We start from the raw sequence: 21,395 nt of genomic DNA, 5'->3' as shown, positions 1-21,395 counted from the left end.
AATCTAGTTTATCTTGGATGGGTTTTGTTTTTGTTTTTGTTCTTTAGTTTTCCCTTAGTGTTTCTCATTTGACTTTTAAATTCTTTTTTGAGTTCTATAAATTCTGTCTGGATTGGGAACCATTTCACTGTACTCTTTGGGGTAGAATCTTTTTTTTTTTTTTTTTTTTTTTTTTTACTAAAGTATCTTCCTCTGAAGATGAACCCTGGTCTTCCCTGTTCCCATAATATATTTCAATGGTGGGGTTCTTTCTTCTTCGCTAATTCATTTTTTTAAAAAATAAGAGGTTTTAGTGGGAACACTTCTAATTGTGGGGTGGGAGATAGTGCCTCAAACTTCCCTTCAGCTCTTCCCTCTGACCAGGAACCCCAAACCAAGAACTCCACCCTCCTACAAGCACCAATTAGGCCTGGTGTTACCAATCAGCTGAGCTTCACTTTTCTTCCGGAGCCTGACTCCACTACTGGTGTAGAGTTTCTGAGTGAAAGTTTCTGCAATTTAGTTCCTGCTTAAGGCTCCCCACTCTAGGACTCCCCACTTGGAGTTTCTGTGGAACTAACCCCGAGGTATTTGCATATCTGATTGGTTAATCCCCAGCCTGGGGTCTGTCTTCAGATCTTTTCTGATTGTGTTTCGAGGACCTCTGTTCTATCCCAAGTCTTCTTGATTTTTCACCAGTCTGTGTTCATCAGTCTGTGTTCATTCTGAGGCACAAACTTGTTCTATTTTTGGCCATCTTCTGAGAATCCTCCCTTCCCCCCCATATCTTTTTTCACAAAAGAGTCGGCAGAGGTTCTGTGAGGTTATTGGTAGATTTAACTGTGCTCACATAAACTGTGAAGAACAGAGCTTGGATAAATCCAAGCTCCTCAGACTCCAGAGCAAATATTCCCCCCACAATTAAGAGGCATGTACTATCTGGTTTTCTATTAGGGAAAAAGTAGATTGTGAAAAAAATGTTTTTGTCTTCTATGATATTAACCCTAAAAGATTCTATAAATTTGCTTCTTATTTTTTCTTAGTTGAGCATTCTGAGTAGTTTTAGCAAAACATTCTCCTTCATCTTAAAATGAGAATATTCATCAAGATTTTTAATGTAATATATTTTAGTCAATATATACCGTATGTGTACACACTTATATAGTATACTCAGGACTATAACCTGTTTTATTAAGAAATAAAAAACGTGAGGAAAAAAAGTATCACCTTTTTAACTATATCCATAAAATTTTAAAGGCAAGGGATTCTAGGGAATGATAGGAGTATCAGGAATCATTATTTATACCCCTTATTTTGTTGTGCCACAGTTCTCTTTTATTGTCCTGCCTCAATTTCCCTAATGGACCTGTCTCAATCCCCTTAGTTGCAAACCCCCCTTTTGGATCATTAAGACTGATATAACTCAGGGCTATTTACTCTAAATTTGTAAATTGTCAATGTGTAAACTCAAGATAAGGGAGAGTCCAGATTTTCTGGCTCTAAGCTGGATACCTCTTTAACTCCCAGTTTGTTAGAATTTATGGTTCTATTCTCCCTGTACACCCCCCCCCCCCAATCTGTCAGAACCAGATAGATGGTTCTTGCCTGGAGATTCCTGCTCACCAGAGTTTGGACTCCACCTCCCTGCCTTTGTTTAGCTACTGTGTATAAATATGTCATTGAGAATATGTCACATTCTCTGCTGGATGCTTTGGACTTCAGCCCTGAGGGCATCATGCCCCCAGTACAATCTCTCCCTCTCAGAAATCCAAATAAAACATTAAAAACTCTAATCTCTATCTTGCCTCAGTTCCTCCAGCATTACAATTTTTTCACTCCCACCCTTTCATTAGGCACATCTCTTGTCCATAACCTTATCTGGAAGGTACCCACAATCATTGTAGCTTGATCATATTCTTCTTTGGGTTATTGATGCCTTACCAAGTAAAAAAAGACCTGATTCAGCTTGAAGATGGAAGTATAGCTTTTGTTATCAAGCATAAAAAAGAAAAAGTTTAAGAAAAACTGTTAGTCTTGTGTCTCTTTAGCCTAAAAACATTGTTAAATATAGATTCCCTTTACTCATGGTCTGAGAGGCCAGGTGGCTCATAGATTGATACTTCTTTAGCTTACCAATTATAAGCTTCAAGTTCATATAGTTTAGTAGAAGGTAAAATCCAGTTGGTGCTAGAATTACAGAAATAAACCTTGCAATAACAACAGACTTGTGATGAAAAGAGCTATCTGTATCCAGAGAACTATGGAGATTGAATGTGGATCAAAGTTTAATATTTTCACCCTTTTTTTGTTGTAGTAGTTGCTTGTTTGCTTAATTTTTTTCTTTCTTGTGTTTTTTATCTACCTTTTGATCTTTCTTGAGCATCATGATGAATTTTCGAATTGTACAAGTTTAACCTATATTGGATTGCTTGCTATCTAAGGGAGGGAATAGGGAGGAGGGAGGGAAAATAATTTGGAACACAAGGTTTTGCAAGAGTGAATGTTGAAAACTATCTTTGCATGTATTTGAAAAAATAAAAAACTATTATTAAAAGAAGAAAAAGAAGCAAGTCTTGGCTACCAATACAAAGGGAGCAAAAAAAAAAAAAAAAAAAAAAAAAAGAACTGAAGAACTTAGCTTGTTTGCAGGAATCTCACACTATTTAATTGGCACAACACACCAGCAGGCTGGAAGGAAGAGTTTGTATTAATTATAAAGGAATAAAGGAATTCATTAAAAGTGTTTGTAAAATATGTGAGGAACATCTGAAAATAATGAATCCCAATAGTCTTTCCATCACATTTGAAATCTTTTAGTTCTTTGATTTCATGGATGATCTGTAGGTCATTAGCTGCATTGTTTACTAAGCTTTCATTAAGATAGATTTGCTCCACCACAAAGATTTATGGGCAGCTGGGTGGTACAGTAGTTTTCCTTTAAGTTTGACATTACTGCTGTTCGGAACTGATACTTGTTAATATATAATTTTAAGGTCACAGTTTTATCTTGATCTGTTATTGTCTTTAATCTGTATGTGTGTATCTTCCGAAATACCTGAATGATATAGGTAGACGAGAACTTCAAAATAATTTATATTGTCTTCACCTTTTCCATAAATTTTTTGTAAGGTAGATAATATTTCTTGGAGTATATTTTCAAATTGATAATATCCCATTGATCACATGAAGTCATTCTTTTTTATCTTGCAATGAAAATGAGATGAGATGAGCTGTTTCAGGAGATATTCAGGTGGAGGTTATATAACAATTTATTGTTGATTTTGTGAAAATTATTATTTCTTCCCTTCATTTGGGAATGGACTAGATCTCCCAAGTCCCTTCCATCTTGATAATTCTGTGAGGAAATCACGGTGCTCCTTACTATTTCTACAGGCCACAAGTTGATCAAGTTTACTCAGTAAATAGCATGGTATGGTAGATGCAGCACCTGAATGATAATCTGAAAATTTTTTACAGAATAATTGTTAAATTGTTTTATAGCTTTGTCACTAATTAGCTTTGTGACACTAAATAAGTCACTTATTTTTCCTGCATATCATTTTTCATGTATGTATGTTATTACATATATAGTTTATTTCCAAAATTGAGAACTTGTCCTTTTGTTTTCTAGGTATTGCTACTGATGCAGGAGGGATCACAGTAATACCTATGCCTGTGAATTCAAGTGAGCAAACTAGTGTGGACAGCCCTGTGCAAATACCGATTACTGCTCAGTCATTAAGTTGTACTTCTCCAAAACAGACCCATGCAACAAAATCTCTAGAAATGCAGCAGGCAGGAGTAAGCCGACCAAAAAGAACTGGATCCCTGGCATTGTTTTATAGGAAGGTAAATGTTTCCCAAACACATTCAAAGAACTAATTCAGTACATTTGGAGAGAATAAGAACTCATAGAATAAATAAGTATGGCAGACCCAAAATAAATTCCTAATGAATCATGGTTCAACCTCTGTAATTCTCAAGTAGTCATTCCCTTAATTGACTTCTTTTGGTTTATTATTTTTACTTAACCATAAAAGGCTGCCTTTATCATTTGCTATGAGTGTGGCCATATTAAGCAGCTTATATGGGTTTTTAGCCAAAAAAAATATTTTTGTGTAGTATTCTAGAGCTGAAGGGGACCTTAAGTAGTTGTTTAATCCATCTCTCAACTAGATGAGTTCCCTATTCTTAAAACTTTCAAGGGACCATTTCCCTTTGGCAATCTGTTTCAGCACTTAATCACAGCTCTTAAAAATTTCCTTTATCGTTTATCTCAGTACATTACAGTTTAACTCCTAAAGTTTGCTACTCTAAGTAAGGGTCAGCTGATAAACATCTTAATCATTTAAAGAGTATTGTCTTTAGCTTCTCCACATCAAATAAAGTAAATTTTTTTTTTAATCCTCCTTTATCTAACATTTTCTTCTTCTTCCTTTTTTTTTTTTTTTTTTTTTTTTTTTTTTTTAGTGTTATTATTTTTGTTCTGTATTTCAAAAGTTGGGGCCATCCAAACCAGATAACAATGTTTGAATTACTTAGTTCTTAGAGTTAATATGAGTAAATTACTTTCTATATATTGAATTCTTGTCATAATTACATGTCATCCTTTTTCAGAATGACACTTCATTATTTTAAGTATCTTTAATTTTATAATATTCTGAGTGTAATCAGACATTTTGACCCTTTTCATCTTATGTGGATGCTCACATTGCCCTGCACATATTTGTTAACTATATGTGTTCAAGAATCACTTAACTTAAGGAGGTGAATAGAATTTTTTAAAAATTAAGTAGGTTAGATCTTTGGAGAAAATTGAATGGAGATAGAAAGGAATATACCTTTTTCTCGGTGATACATAGTACCTACATAAAAATTAACCACATATTAGGGCATAAAAAAAAAATCACTTAACTTGAATATTCAGTAATTGAAATGATGAATTATGGCCCTTTATCTTTTGGGTAAACAAGACTATGGCTATGGAATGTATCAGACTTGCTTATTATGTTGTGTAGTGCATAACCAATTTTTTTGTTTCAAAAGAAAACATTGCAATAGAAGATTGAGATGTTATTTGCAGAAATGAATATCATATTTAAAAAAAACATCAATAACACTTATTTTTAGAAAAAAAGAGATTTGCTTGGATTTGTGCTTAATATATTTTGCCTTATTTCATCTTAGGTCTATCATTTGGCAAGTGTACGTTTACGTGATTTGTGCTTAAAACTAGACATTTCCAATGATTTGAGAAGGAAGATATGGACATGTTTTGAGTTCACATTAGTGCATTGCTTTGATCTAATGAAAGACAGACATTTGGATCAGCTTCTCCTGTGTGCTTTTTACATTATGGCAAAGGTAATATATTGGTTTGGAAAAGTAGTTTTTATCCATATTGACTTCACTTTAGGTATCACTTTAATCTATAAAACTTGATCCTGCATTAGTTGTTCTCTTAATAGACTAAATGATTCTCATCTTTGTTGGGAAAGTAGTGAATATAATTTATTGCTATCTTTATTTCCCTTGTTCTATTCAAGAATCCAGAAGTATCATTTTCTCCACATAGTTAGAATAGCCACTCTTGTGGAAGGGAAAGAGGGAGGTGAGAGAAAAAAACAAAGGCTTGTTAATTAAAAGATTTTTAATTGGGGCCAGCTAGGTGACGCAGTGGATAGAGCACCAGCCCTGAATTCAGGAGGACCCGAGTTCAAATCTGGTCTCAGACACTTAACACTTCCTAGCTGTGTGACCCTGGGCAAGTCACTTAACCCCAGCCCAGGGGGAATTTAATTAAAAAAATTTTTTAACCTAGTTACATATCTGGGTTATAGTAATAATAGTAATCTAATTTTCTATCCATTTCACACCTTTGAATGAATTACTGTTCTTCCTGATGTTAACATGTTATTCTCTTTTTTGTGCAAAGTGGCCTTAGCCTTCTAATTAGTAGCTACAAAGGTTAACCCCTATAAAATGTGACTATAACTTAAAATGATATTTCATTGTTGCCATGGTTGGTTGAAATGAAATAAATTTGTAGAGTGAAATAGATTTATAGGAATTGAACTTTTCTCATATGTTTTAGTAAAATATTCATTATGGCATTCTATTGTAAACTTTTTTAGTGTAATGACCACTGTCAGTCACCCACACTGTCTAATTCACTGCATAGTAGGCATCCATGTGGACTGATTAAATTATTCTTGTTATCTAGAAAATAAATCAATATACACATAAAAGCACTTCTAACTGTTCATGAAGGAAAATAACTTTAATGATATTTTCCAGTGTTATTGAAGGGAAGGGTAATTTGAGTATGCATTATAAAACCTCATTATATAGAAAGGATTTATTTTCTGAACATCAGTCTGTTTTTCTCCCTTTGAGCCAGCTATTCCTTTTTCTTTTATAAGCATTGAAACACTTACAGTTGCTGTTCTATATGCATCAAAATATCAGTAGGCTATTTGAACTTATAGATGCTAAATCCTGATATAGAAAATATTGTTTAAACACTGAGATATAGTCTAAGTTTTGATGTATACTTAGTTTATTTTTTTTTAAGTGCTTAAAATTGATAGAACAAAAACTTAAACAGTAGAGTTATCACCAGAGGCCTTGTGTTCTTTCAAATCCATGAAGACTTTTATTCATTCAAGGGATAGTAAATTTACCTCTGCTTTGTTGGTGGTGGTGGTCCATATAGATTTCAAGATTAAATTGTTCATTGTTCTTAAAGTTAAAGCTTTTATGGATGATTAGTTTAAATACTTATTTAGTTTTTAGTCATACTCATTTTTTCAATAATTGTTGAGAAATGTAATTTTGTTTTTCTTAGGTAACAAAAGAAGAAAGAACTTTTCAAGACATAATGAAAAGTTATAGGAATCAGCCCCAAGCAAATAGTCATGTGAGTAAAAACACTGTTTTCGTTTTCTTTTTTGACAAGAAATGTACTAGCTTTTTCTTAAATGGATTTCCTGGGGCAACTAGATGGTGCAGTGGGATAGAGTACCAGCCCTGAAGTGAGAAGAACCTGAGTTCAGTGTTGTTGTGACCCTAGCCAACTCACTTAACCCAATTGACTCACCAAAAAAACCCAAAAGTCTCATTAAAAAATTTCTCCTGGCACTTAACAAAAGACATAATTCTATTTATACATGGCAATGTACTTTAGTTTATTGGATTTTTAAATTGGATTTATTTGGTTTATTGGGTAATATTAAATTGAAGAGACAAAATATTGTAATGAAAGGATAGCTACAGTTCGAAGCAAGAAACCAGAAAATCTGTTCCTATAGTTCTGTCCCATTTATAAGTGAGGGTTTATATCTGTAAGGTTTTAGAAAGTTACTAAAATGTCTTGATATTAGTCAGAGTTTTCAGACATTAGAATTAATCTCTTTCAACCTGCTCATTTTATAGAAGTGACTCATCCTACATCAAGCAGCTAGCTATAGTGACACTACAATTCAAGTTTTTTGACTTCCATTCTGATGCTTTTTATTAGTGCTAAAGTGTTGAAAACTTTCAAATTGAGTGACAATTTGATAGTGATATTAACATAAATTAAACTTTCTTACCCTTCACTTTAGAGTCCTGTTGTTTGGCTAGTCAAGATGGAAACTAAACATTTCTTGAAATGTTATATTGGAAGATGTGATATATTATATAAAACTTTTTGCTCAAATAAACATAAAATTTTTTTAAGTTATAATTTTTTAAAATATCCAATATGAAAATGATCTTGCTTCTTATCAGAGAGAGATTTATTTTGACACTTTGTTTGAAATTCTTTATCACTCTCAATATGATCTCATGTGATTCAGAGACAGAAAGGTATTTCATTCAGGCTTCATATTCAAAGACAGAGGCTCCCACCAAGAATTCCTTCTCAGCTAACCCAAATCAACAAAATCTTCAGTAACAACCAAAAAAATTAACATAATTACACAATACTCTTCATACAAATAAAGACAGATTTTTCCAATCTAAACAACTGGAGAAATATTGCTTTTGGGTAGTCAGAAAAATAATAAAAATGACAATTCTGCCTAAATTAATTTACTTAGTGCTATAACAATCAGACTACTGAAAAATTATTTTATAGAGCTAGAAAAAAATAATAAGAAAATTTATCTCAATAAACAAAAGGTTAAGAATATTAAAGGAATTGTCATTTTAAAATATTAAGGAAACATTTTAGGCCGTATTACAAAGGGGTTATGATGAAAACAATCTAGTACTAAGAAGTAGAGTGGATTAATGGAATAGATTAGATATACAATAAACAGTACTGATGTTTGATAAAACCAAAAATCCAAACTTTTGAGACAAGAACTTTTTTTAACAAAAATTGTTGAGAAAACCAGAAAGTGATTGGGCAGAAACTTTAAGTATATAGACTAACATCTCACACTGTATACCAAAATAACCTCAAAATGAATATATGATTTAGACATAAAGGGTGATGTCATAAGCAAATTAGGGGAGTATGGAAACTTTTCCTGTTAGATCCATGGATAAAGAAAGAAGTTATGACTAAATAAGAGACAGGAAAGTTCATGAGAAGTAAAATGGGTAAGTTTGATTACATTAAATTGGAGTTTTGCTTAAATAAAAACCAATGCATTCAAGATGAGAAGGAAAGCAGGAAACTGAAGGAGTAGAAATTTTACAGAAAGTTTCTCTGAGAAAGGCCTTACTTCTCAAATACATAGAGAATTGAGATGAATTTGTAAAAATAAAAGTCATTCCTTAGTTGATAAATTGTCAAAGGATATAAATAGGTAATTTTTAGAAGAAGAAATCAAAGTTCTCTCTAGTCATATCAAAAAATGCTCCAAGCCACTATTGATCAGAGAAATGCAAATTAAAGCAAGTCTAGTGTACCACCTCATACCTTTTAGATTGGCCAACATGGCAGAAAAGTAAAATGACAAATGTTGGAGGAAATGGTGGAATTGTGAATTGGTCTAATTCTTTTTTTTTTTTTTTTTTTTTTTTTTGCTGAGGCAATTGGGGTTAAGTGACTTGCCCAGAGTTACACAGCTAGGAAGTGTTAAGTGTTTGAGACCAGATTTGAACTCAGGTCATCCTGACTGATGCTCTATCCACTGTGCCTAGCTGCCTGAATTGATCTAATTCTGTAGTGCAATTTAGAACTATGCTCAAAGGCTATAAAACTCTGCATACTCTTTGACCCAGCAATACCATTACTAGAGCTGTATCCCAAAGATAAGGAAAAAGATGTAGTTTGTATAAAAATATTTATATCAATTCTTCATGTGGTACGAGGAATTGGTAATTGAGGAGATACCCATCAGTTGGGAAATGGCTGAACAAGTTGTGGTGTATGACTGTGATGGAATATTGTTGTGCTATTAGAAATAATAGTTTTAGAAAAATGTGGGAAGATTTTTATATAAACTGATGCAAAATGAAGTGAGTAAAACCAGGAGAGCACTGTCTACTATAACAGCAATATTATACAATGATCAACTATTAATCATTCCAAAGGATTTACGATGAAAAATACTATCTACCTCCAGTGAGAGAATTGGTGTGAGAGCTTATTGAAGCATGATTTTTTTCCACTTTATTTTTCTTGCTTTTTCTTTATACTGTGATTAATATGGAAAGGTTTTATAGGATTTCACATGTATAATTGATAACACATTTCTTTCTCAATGGGGAAGAAAGAGAATTTGGAATTCAAAACGTTTTTAAAGAGTTAAAATAATAATGAATTTTATTTTACAAAACATTAAAACACTATTCTAAAGCACATCTGTACTTTGTCAAAGTCATTCAGTGACTGGTTGATTTTGTGTCATCCAATCTCTTTTTTATGTATATATACTTTAAAAGTTTTTTTTAACATGTAAATCATTGTCTATGTTTTTCTCATTCTGCTTCTTTTTGTATTAATATGTCTTTCCATATTTTTTGTCTTTATTTGCTATTTTAAATATTTGGTATTTGATTGCTATTCTTCCAGCTTGTTTATCTATTTCCTAGTTGGATATGCCTCATCTTAGGTTTTAAAGAATTAGACTATAACTTTTTTCTAGCAATATTGTTCAAACGTATCTTTGAAAAGAAAAGAAGGAAAATCATTGTATCAATATTATATTGAATATTTTGAAATATTCAGTAAATTCCTCTTGATTAGTTATTTTGCCTTCTTCATTTTGGTGTTTGGTAAGCTATATCAGTTTTTGTAACTGCAGTAATCTTTTTTCTCCTTTCAATTACAGGTTTATAGAAGTGTTCTGTTGAAAAGAATTCCAAGAGAAGTTGGCCCATATGATAAAAATGTAAAAGATACTGAAATGATGGATTGTGGTAAGTAATCAAATTTGATTGGCTATTCTCTAATGTACGGGAGTACACATTGCTGGTTACCAAAAGATTTAAGGATATCTGGGATAGATGAGAATTAAAAGTACTGTGGATATGCTATATACTAGTCGAAAGGTTTCTATTTTTCATCATTGTTGTACACACACATTCATCCCTCTAGTTATGGGTTATAGATAAGTTTAGGATAGCCAACTCCTCCAAGCTGACTTGAAACAAAGCAATGAAATTTCAACCATTGATGATATGTGGTTGGCTTCTGTACTTGTGATTTACCTCCTTTCCAGTCATACTGAATTTGTAAAATATTACAGAAAGATACTGTTATGTAGGTATATTAGCTATATAAGACTTTGGGTATACACATTATGAGAAAAATAAAATAAGTGTTAATAAGTAATTTTTTTTTTAAAAATTTATGAAAATGTTACTCATATTACTTTTTCTCTTAGACTGCTTAATATGATAATGTCTACTCCAGACTTCTATTTCAAGCTTACAACTTTTGATTTCTCCTTTTCCCTTTGTAATTATACTTCAGTTGCTTTAAAGCTCCTAATATATATTGAATGTCCAATGTAAAGCCTTATGTGTCTTTTTAAAATTGTTGCAAAAATGTTATTTGATGTTGCCAACTTTTGCACAAAAGCAGACTGGTTATAACACATATCCTTTTCAATAGATTTAGATTGTGCAAAAATACCAGACAGTTCCACAGCAACAATGAAAGAGGAGAGAGGTGATCTTATCAAATTCTACAATGAGGTTTATGTAGGAAGAGTGAAATCATTTGCACTAAAATATTTGTCAAACGAAGATCATGTGGTATGTATGCACAGATTTTCCTATTTCTTACCTGTTGCTTTTCAGTTGCCTTTATCATAGCTGTGAACATTGATTAAACAAAAGAGAAAGTAAATCAAATATATGTTTATATGCATATTGATTGGGGTGGGTGGGGTGGTACAGTGGATAGAATGCCCAGCCTGGAATTGGGGAGACTTATCTTCCTGAATTCAAATTTAGTCTCAGGTACTTACTGTGACTCTGGATAAATCACTTCAGTTTTCCCATCTGTAAAATGAGCTGGAGAAGAAATAACAAACAATTTTCCTATCTTTGCCAAGAAAACACCAAATGGGATTATGAAGAATTGGATTTGACTAAAATGACTGAGCAACAACAATAGATAAATGTATTTGATAATTAGGTTTTGACCTTCCTTAACTGTTCCATTCTTAAAGTCTACAAATGTAAATTGCCTTTTATTAGAGCTGCTCTCAATTCTTGAACTTGGAAACACCAATGTCAACAGCATCTGGGAGTCAGGTCCTGATGAACCTTAAAAGATGCAGATTTATTTGTTAAGGACTGAAGCACTAGTGGTGGTAGAAAGCAGTTTGTTTTTTATTCCAGCTAAGCAAACATTCACAAAAATGAAAAAAAGACAGTCTTAAAAAATTTTTTTAAGCAACTATCTCCAAAATGACATTTTAAAATTTCAGATGGAAGCTCTGCCTCTATCTCCTTTCCCAAACATTAAGCAGCAGCCAGTGTCACCTCGTCGGATCTCTCAACAACACTCTGTTTATGTATCCCCTCACAAGAATGGAGCCTGCCTTACCCCAAGAACAGCTCTCCTCTACAAGTTCAATGGTAGTCCTTCCAAGGTCAGTGCTTAAGTACTTTTAACATAGTTTTCAAAAATTAGTTTTTCTTTTAGCTTTTTCTTTTGTTTTGTTTTTTTACTTTGAACTTTTATTGCAAAGGAAATAAATTTGGGAGTAAAAATTTTAAAAGAACAGTTTTTCTATCCATATCCTCTTCTTTGTGTCTTCATTATTTTAAGTTGAATATTCTCAAGCATTTCACTTAGAATAAATACCAGTTTTCCAAAATATCCCTACAAGTATGAAGAACTCCTTGAGACAGACAAGGTCCCTTTGCTGGTTAACCCACATTGGTTATATATATTTAGAATGCAATGTTAAGACAACAACTAGTTTTAGTTATAAAATATACAGACATGTATATTTTTATATATACATGTATTAGAGTACTTACCTTTCTGTAAATTAAAATTTGAGTGAGTGACCTCAAGATTCCATAATAGGATGAGTTCTTTTGTCTAAAAAATGTGTGTGTGTATGTGTGTGTGTGTGTGTAGTATATATATATATATATATATGTATATATATATATATATATATATATATATATATATATATATATATATATATATATATATATATATATATATATATATATATATATATTTTCGTACATTTAAGTATATGTGTAGATCTGTATGTTTGTGTGTATAAAAGAGGTTTTTGCCTAAAACTTTTCTGATATTTTTGACAGAGTTTGAAAGATATTAACAATATGATTAAACACGGTGAACAAAGAAGCAAGAAAAGAGCTTTAACCATTGATGGTGATACCCAATCATCTACTAAGCGCCTCTGCCAGGAAAATGATGATGTGTTACTGAAACGACTACAAGATGTTGTCAGTGAAAGAGCCAATCATTAACACTCATGTGGTTTCAAGAAAAAAATCAAATTCAGGTCAGTTCTCCATTTTCTAAAAGATAGGCATTCCTTTGGAACATCCAGCTCTGCACCAGTCTCTTGGGATATCTGTACCGAATGGTGTGGAAATAGAATGAGTTCAATACTTTTTATATTTTTATTTTTCCAAGATGTGGCATAAGAAAAAACTGTGCTTATCATTGGATCCTTTAATCTATAATTATATCTTCATTCAAATACTTGATTGGTATTGTCATCACCATATTGAAATTTTCTTTCTTAAGCCACTAAATTTATGTATCAGATGTTCTTTAGGGGGGCATATTACATTCAGGTAAAATTTTATTCACATTCTCATATTTGGGATTAGAGCTAGATGAGCAACAAAGTAAACCTTAAGCCATAAGGATATGCTTTTGGAGGGAAATGTCTTGTGTGCCTTTTTTCATTTGTTATATAGAATCTCTCACTGTTTTTAGGTTAATGAAACAGGGAGAAAATTGATTGTAAAAGTTTTGAGCCAAACTTTTCTAAAATGTGTCTGTATTCTGTTGTAAATGTAAGTAATCTATTTTTTATTATGTTAAGGATACTTTTAGCCAAAGCTTTTATAGATTTCAGTTGTCATTCTAAAACAGGAGTTGGCAACCTCCTCCTCTAGCACTTGTGCCAAGAGATAACAGGCCACAGAGTTACAAACATCTTTAAAAACTGGATCTGATTTCAGAGGCCATGGTCCAACCTATACCTCAGTAGGGATCTCTGCTACATCTCCATCAAGTGGTCATCTAGTCTTCACCAGAAGACCTTCAATGGGGGTGAACCTACTACCTCCTTGAGTAACCCATTCCACTTTGGAATGTTCTCCTAATTGGGAAGTTGAGCAGAAATCTACTTTTGTAAGCATCCATTTGTTGTACCAAGTTCTGCTTTCCGGGCTAACGTAGAACAGGTCCAGTTCCCCTACCACATAATAGCCCATTACTTGATGATCCTGTTCTTACTAAAATTTCTCTTCTTCAGGATAAAAATCCCATTTCCTTTGGAGACCAGTCTCCTCGTTCTAGTCATCTTCTTTTCAACTTGCTCCAGCTTATTATCAGGCATCCCAAAATGTCAAAAGGAAAACGAAATTAGTCTGACCTGACCTCTATTCTCTATGAATTTTGATTATTATTTCCCTTTCTAAATGCTCACATATAATCCTCAAGTTCTAGAATTTTGCTAGAAATTGATTTTTTTTATTAGCTATCATTCAATATATAGTCTGTGTGTGTGAACAAACCATTATTTAACTCTATCCAGAAATTGAAATCTTGTTCCCAGAAAGCAGCTTAAATTAGATAATTTACTTTCAAATCTCAATTTTTCTTTGGAAACTTCTACATTAATAGTAGAGATGAAAATACACGTATCTTTAAAGTTTTTAGTTTCTTGCCAAAGACTTCATAAATATTTATCAATGTTTACTAGATTTCTAGTAAACATTCTAGATCTGTATTAGTACATTTGACACTTCTCAGAACAGTTTGAACATCCTTGAAACTGTTCCCCAGAAAGATACCAAAGCTTTCTGTTGTCTTTGACAGTTTGGTACCCCTCAGCAGGGTGTAACCAGCAACCACAACTTGTCTCATTGCAGACCTTGAATGGATGATATCTTTTCTGATGGGTCTTGAGATCCTTAAGAAATTGTTTTAGTTCCCCAAGTGGGAAGTGCTTTATACCTTCTGCCTTTTGGTACTGGTTAGAGCTTGCCATTTCAAGGTCCCTTCTCAATTTCTCTTTGAAGAACTCCATTCTTTAAAGGGGCACCTTATTCTCAGAGGAATTCTTCTAGCCTGTCATGGCAGCCTGCTACACCTGTTCACTGCTTTAGTGGCTCAGTAAGACTTTGTTAGGCCCATTTCTTCTTAGAAGTGACCTCGAATGGATGGACAATTAGCAGATTCCTCCCAAATCCTAGTATAAATAGCTGTCCTCAGCTGTCTTATGGGAGTCTGAAGCTAAAATACCAGGTAATTATAAACATCTGTCACCCCTTTGCTGCTTTTACAGCACAATCATCCCAAGACCTTGACCTAGCTTGGTCACAATTCTTTTACTTCTGTATCAATGATTATTTTACACCTTGCCAGAAGTTTGCCCCACATTCACACTTGGGTATCTAAAAAAAAAAAAAAAAAAAAAAAAAAAAAAGCCATGGTAAAAAGGGTGTGGTGTACTTACAGTGAAGCACTTTTCCTGTCCTTGGGAGATGGCTACACACTCTTCAAAGAGCAATAAATGCCTTTTAAATGACTTGCCCAAGGTCACACAGCTTTGAACCTCAGTTCTCATAGTCTTTGAATAAGCCTTACTAGTTTTAACTCATCTTTTAAATTGAAATAGGGTTTTAGTTAACATTTATGAAAACATAATTTGTGTAGTATCTGCACCTTTGTAACTGAAGACAGTGTACATACCTTTGTGTAACTTTAGTCATTGCATCCTTTCTACTTTACTGATAAGCATGCAAAAAGACCATGCTTGCACAGAATCTTTTTAGTTTCAAAAATGTTTAGATGAAGTTTATTCTTTTTGTCTTCATTATTATCAATAAACCATTTAAAATTTTTACATTTTGTTTCCAAGAAACTTGCAACTGCAGTGTTCTGAGTTAACAGCTGCGAACATGGGAATGGTGTTTGTGAAGTTATTTGCTCAAGATATGCAGTACTAGAAGGATCTTTGATGGTTACTTCTCTTCCTGTCCCCCCCCACCTTCCTCCCAGCATGATACACCCAATTAGTGCATTCAGTCACCTGTGATAAAGCACAACTTGAGTTAGTATGAACTCTCCACACAGAAATTTGGAGCCATTTGTACATACTTACACAATCCAAGTTTGCTTTCTTTCTCTTAAAGAACAAAGGAACTTACAAGTCGAACTAGGATCTGCAGCCCAGTTTTTCCAAACATTTATTTGAAATGGAAATAAAATCCTACCAGGGCTTGTGCTAGGATGGAGATTCTGGTCATTAAAGCCTTAAATGTTTATTGGCAGAGATGACTGACCAGTAAATAGCTGTTATGATAGAGTATTTGGGTCCTGAATTTGCAAATGGAAATGGAAAGGTAAGGTAAATGGTAAGGAAGGTAAAGAACAATGAACATGCATGTCCAGAAGTCTATAAATACTAGAAGCCATAAGGAAATAGGTACTTCTTGGAAGGAGATAAGATCAGGTGCTAACATTTATTTAGCCCCAGAAGCTCAGTCCAAAGTGAGGAGCAGTGAGCAACTAGCAGGTCAGCTAAGAGAAGCTTTTCCTTCCTAGAAGCCAAGACCCCTGAGGTTTTCCAGAGGGCAGGAGACCCAGGTAATCCTCCCTTTTGTTTTTCCATCGAGATGTGCAACAGGAAACAAATGTTTTAAAATATGATCCATCAGGACCAGGCTTGACATCTGTTCTTGTTCATTCTTTTTAAGTAACAATGCAGAAGAGGCAAGAGTACTTGGACACATTAGCAAGCATGAAGTTATTTTTCTTGGTGTTTTGTGGTCTTTCACAAATGTAGGTTAGAATCCTGAAACAAGAGAAAAACAAGTGGGCTCATGAGATACAATCACAAAGACCTAAACTGATTTCTTAATAGTATATATGCATGAATAATTTTTTATAACATTATCCCTTGTATTCATTTTTCCAAATTATCCCCTCTCTCCCTCCCCTAGATGACAGGCAATCAAACTGATTTTAAAAGCAATTAATTTTTTTTTTTTTGGGCTGGGGTTAAGTGACTTGCCCAGGGTTACACAGCTAGGAAGTGTTAAGTGTCTGAGACCAGATTTGAACTCGGGTCCTCCTGAGTTCAAGGCTGGTGCTCTATCCACTGCACCACCTAGCTGCCCCCTAAAAGCGATTAATTTAATAACCTAAACCAGGCTTCAAACCCAACATCTAGAAAGCTGTTTGATCCCATTTTAAACTAGTTATCCCATTATCTTCTTCAACCATAAAATGTAAGCACCCTGAAGCCAGACTATCTTTCACTACCTTTGTATGCCCACCAAAGAATGTGACTTGCTGAATTAGAATACCCTTAAATCATTTCAAAAGCCTGCTCTGTGCAAAGTACTAATTTACACTTTAAAAAGACAAGAATTGTGCTCCAATCTATTCAAAATCTCACTACAAAAATCTCTCTCCAAACCAGTTCACAATTTAGCAATCCCCAAAGGATGACCAAAAGGAGTAATCTTAAAAGCTTTAAAGATAACTATTGTACACATATTACAATAAGTACTTAATAAAATGCACCTTCTCTTCTATCCTAAAAGCCACAAACCTAAAAATCTCAAGGCCTTGCTTGAAAGATTGGTATCAAAGATAAATTAAGTGCTCAATTTCTTTCCCTTACATCCTTCCAAGAATGACAAACCTAAGATAACAGTCATAAGAGCTGAATTATGTTGTTCCACTATAATGGAGTAACAAATTTCAGCTGCATTCTCAACCCCCTAACTGTAAGGAAATGTTTGATTCACTCCCTTACACTTATGAGCAGAAACCTTACCTGTTCCGAGTTCCAGTCTATTGTTGATGAAGGGTCATCTGAAGAGCGCGGTAGGATAAAAAGGCAAACTAAAATAAAGGAAAAAAACAATAAGGCCTTTGAAATTTTCTTAATAAGCGGTCGGCTCGAGCCCCAATGCTTCCAAAATTGCTTTGTCATTTTCTCCATCCTCCGGAACTCCCCAAGACTCTGGACGGTTCAGCAGCACCGTGAATGGTTTAGTACCGAAGGGGAAAGTGTGTGAAAGGTACAGGGTTTGAAAGGGCTGGATGCTGGCCCTTCAAACACGGGAAAACCCTTTCAGGAGTTTCTCTTCCTGCACTATCAATGACCAGGTCACAGTCAGACCACGATCACTTTCGAATGCAGGGCCAGGAGAAGGGTCACGTGGAGGGAAGCACCCCGTACCCATCCCCTTCAGAATGCAGTCCCGGAAGGCCCGGATCTAAGCTGTGACCAGGGAGCCTATCGAATTCCTATCGAACTTAACTTGATCGGCTTTTGCTATACTCAGTACAAGTCCTTCCTTTACTGCGCTACCTCTGCACATACAGCCTACTGGGGCCAGTGTTCTCTCCCCAAGACAAGCAGGCGTTATTATCCCAAAAGATCCCATTATGAGCGCTACGGGGCGCAAAGTCTGCTGTGCCCTCCCCCACTTTTTCTTCCCATCCCCGCTCCCCCGAGTCCACGCAAACGCCGTGGTGCGCACCCTGTAGTCCACGTGGACGTCCCGAAAGCCAGGCTCCCACTACTGCCGAGGAGGGACAGCCATCACGGGAAAGGCCGATTCGACTCTCACTAATCCTTCGCGGTGAAAAAAACTCAAGGAGGGTCAAGTCGCCGGTGACTCCAGAAGCTGGGAGGCGCGGGTGGTCCTGCGTGACAAGAGGCAGGACACTGACGGGACGAAACCAACCCCATGGCCGCAGCTGTGAAAGGAAGGACGCGAGCCCGCGGGATGGTTTATAATGCAAACCTCATAGCGTCACTTCCGCCTGGTCTGGGCAAGCGCAAAATGGGGAAAGGAAGGGGTAGAGTCGGCCACAGCGTCCCCTGCTGGATGAGAAGTGTACAAGAGTCCCGCTCCTCTCAACTTGTAGGGGGCACAATGGAGTCAGTCAGCGCAGGATCTCGGATCAGGATGAGTCCTCTTCCTGAATTCAAATGTAGCCTCTAACACTACTTAGCTGTGTGATCCTGGACAAGTCATTTAACTGTTTCTTCATCTTTAAAATGAGCTGGAGAAGCTGACAGACCACTCCAGGATCTTTGCTAAGAAAACCCTCTAGGGGTCACCGCACAGTGCGGACTGACCGCGTGCTCCGGAAGGACAGAGGAAGGTCCTAGTCCCCAGGACCAGCGCGGGCTGCTTCTCTGCTTACAGCGAGGCAGTCCGTGTGGCCCCGGCCACTGCAGACTGACGTTCCTGCCCGCAGAGACGGCGCCTGGCTCTCCGTAAGAACGCCCGTCCTTCACTTCTTCCATCCACCGTCCTCTTCCCTTTTTTCAGCCAGATTCCCGCTACCTAGCGCCGTTCCCTTCTCCGAGGGCATTTCATTACACGGGAATCCGATCCAGTCCGGTTCCTTCATTTGATGGAGGACAGAACCAGCAGGACTGAAAGGAAACCGCCCGGCGAGGGTCAGTCTGACTCACCCACCGTTACAGTCTTACTGAGTCTACGCATGCCGGGGGGCACTGACTCGGGGACCTCTGACCCGGGGACCTCCTTACGGGCGCAGCGTCCGGGCCAGTCTCTCAACCCACCCAGGCTTTCCCGGGATTTTTGCCGTTTTACTGGAAGAAATACGGGGAGGAGGAAGCCCAGCCTCCTGCACACGGAAACGATCAGCGCAGCAAAATAGACGGTGAATGCTTATAGCGTGGACACCTAGACTTCCCTAAAAATGATAGGAGATAGAATCATCCCCGTTATACTCACATGCCTTTGCATGTGTGTGCACATAAACATATGTAGGCACGCGCATCTGGTATCGTGTAATAGGTCTGCTTCTCCACATTATAGGTCACATACATAAATGTACACGGATGCCAACTTCTGGGGAATAGGAATTGTTTCACTTTTGTCCTTGCCTACTGCCTGACACACAGACGTTAACAAATATTTGTTGATTAATTGACTCAGAGAAGATAAAGAAGAGAATTTATTTTCCATAATAAACTAAATGTTGTTTTGATTTTCTCACTTTAGGATCTCGGGGCTGAGACTCTAGGCTGTGTATAAGACTCAGGACTATGTCCAGAGGGATAGAGACTCAATGGTTGTGGAGAACTGAGATATCTTTGATTCACTCAGTCTCCCTTCCCCACAAATTTGGGTTTTAACAGCCGGGAACATAATAGAGAGATGGACTGAGAGTCAAGGAGACACATTTGAATCCTACCTCAGATACTGACTAATTTGAACCCTGGGCAAATCACTTTCTGTTAATCTCAATTTCTTTATCTGTAAAATGAAGATAATTAATTATAGCACCTACCTTACATGGTGGTTGTGAAGATCAAATGAAATAATATGGGACGTCCTCAAAGTTTTAAGCTTAAAACTTCAAAAAGAGTTTGAGAATACTCCATGTATATATATATAAATATGTACCCTAAACATGAGGATAGTATATACATATGTACACACATATATTTATATATTACATACGCAAAGTATTTTTTTCAAACCATAAAGTGCTTTATACATGTTAGGTGGTATTATTTGATCCCTTCCTCCCCTCCCCCATGCGGTATTGAAGAGTTCAGGACTGGGATTGGGTTCAGATGCTCACATGGTAAGAGAATCTAGGCTCTCAAGGGTTATAATCTCAATAGTATCTAAATCCTTTCTGAATCTTATGTTCTATAATATTAACTCATTATATAACACTTGAAGATTTGCAAACCACTTTCCTCAGAGCAAATCAGTGAGGTAGTAAAATTATCCCCATTTTGTAGTCTACTGAGGCAGGGAGATAGCTAGGTGGTACAATGGAGATAGTACTGGCTCTGGAGTCAGGTGAGCCTGAGTTCAAATCCCGCCTCTGGCACTTGATTCCACTTCCTTCAACAAGAAAATTTAATTCTTCTTTTGAGACTTTGGGATGTTGTGATATACTCACAATCCCATATCTAGTAAGTATACAACGCTGGGGCAAAACCCAGTCCAGTGTTCTAACCCTGTGCTCACAGTGGCACAATTTAGGGTACTTTAATGAATGGAATAAAGTGAGCTTCCCTTCAAACTCTTCTGCCCCAGTTTTGGACTGCAGGGAACAAGAAGTTTGGAGAGAGAAAAACAGAAGGGATGTGTGTGGGGGGCTGTCTGCTTAGAGTGGTGGAAGAGATTGATCTTTATGCCCTTTGGTATGGATAGGAAGAAACAAAGCTAGAGGGTAGAGTGTTTTAAGGCTATTCTAATACGCTAAAAGCTTGAGGTGATAGAATAAGTCACTGTCTTCAAACAGCTGGAAATCTGTCATTGGGAAGGATTTTATTTGTTCCTCTTTGTCCCTCCACCCCCTTCTCTGGTGACCATGTTGAGAAGCTTACTTAGTTTCTTGGACTTTCCATGATGGGAGAGAAGAGACTCTGCAAGTGCCCCTACTTCTGTCCTACTTTCTACACAGCTCTCACATGGTATTGGATATCCATCCATCCATCCATCCATCCATCCATCCATCCATCCATCTATCCATATTGTCTATGTGAGTCTGAGACTCACCATAGCTGTAGTATGACCTACTTTTGATGTGAAATCATGCAAGATCTCTAGAAATATTTTCCTTTTCTGGATATTCACTAGCCATCTCTTTAATGATCTAGATTTAGTTATCTGCTCTAGAGTCTTCTCAGCAATTGAAGTTAAAGTTACTGGCCTCTAATTTGCACATTGTTCTCTTTCACTTTTGGGGGGGAGGAGGTCTGGGAAGGGGGAAGGAC

The 21,395-nt window shown here is 35.9% G+C and overlaps 1 protein-coding gene, 1 long non-coding RNA gene and 1 other non-coding gene across 3 annotated transcripts in view; 1 reads left to right on the top strand and 2 right to left on the bottom strand.

The window, feature by feature from the left end:
• The window catches only part of RBL1 (RB transcriptional corepressor like 1), a 53,095-nt gene extending 38,007 nt beyond the window's left edge, over nucleotides 1-15,088 (top strand). The window contains exons 16-23 of the mRNA XM_074292671.1: nucleotides 3,611-3,828; nucleotides 5,167-5,343; nucleotides 6,827-6,898; nucleotides 10,248-10,335; nucleotides 11,033-11,175; nucleotides 11,856-12,020; nucleotides 12,715-12,920; nucleotides 13,612-15,088. Coding sequence (XP_074148772.1) covers nucleotides 3,611-3,828; nucleotides 5,167-5,343; nucleotides 6,827-6,898; nucleotides 10,248-10,335; nucleotides 11,033-11,175; nucleotides 11,856-12,020; nucleotides 12,715-12,885 — 1,034 coding nt within the window. The 3' untranslated portion in view covers nucleotides 12,886-12,920; nucleotides 13,612-15,088. The remainder of the gene's footprint in view (nucleotides 1-3,610; nucleotides 3,829-5,166; nucleotides 5,344-6,826; nucleotides 6,899-10,247; nucleotides 10,336-11,032; nucleotides 11,176-11,855; nucleotides 12,021-12,714; nucleotides 12,921-13,611) is intronic.
• A 337-nt stretch (nucleotides 15,089-15,425) lies between these two features.
• Nucleotides 15,426-19,147, bottom strand: LOC141557261 (uncharacterized). The gene is made up of 3 exons (XR_012486751.1): nucleotides 18,157-19,147; nucleotides 17,445-17,512; nucleotides 15,426-16,454 (listed from the first exon to the last, which is right to left on the bottom strand). It is a non-coding gene; the product is annotated as an uncharacterized LOC141557261 (long non-coding RNA).
• On the bottom strand, nucleotides 17,682-17,815 carry LOC141559228 (small nucleolar RNA SNORA71). Its single transcript, XR_012487294.1, has one exon. It is a non-coding gene; the product is annotated as a small nucleolar RNA SNORA71 (small nucleolar RNA).
• Nucleotides 19,148-21,395: the final 2,248 nt, after the last annotated feature.

The sequence above is a fragment of the Sminthopsis crassicaudata genome, chromosome 2 (assembly GCF_048593235.1).
Source record: "Sminthopsis crassicaudata isolate SCR6 chromosome 2, ASM4859323v1, whole genome shotgun sequence".
Classification (NCBI taxonomy): domain Eukaryota; kingdom Metazoa; phylum Chordata; class Mammalia; order Dasyuromorphia; family Dasyuridae; genus Sminthopsis; species Sminthopsis crassicaudata.
Note: the sequence above shows the minus strand (reverse complement) of the source record. Positions and strands in the feature narration are given on the sequence as shown.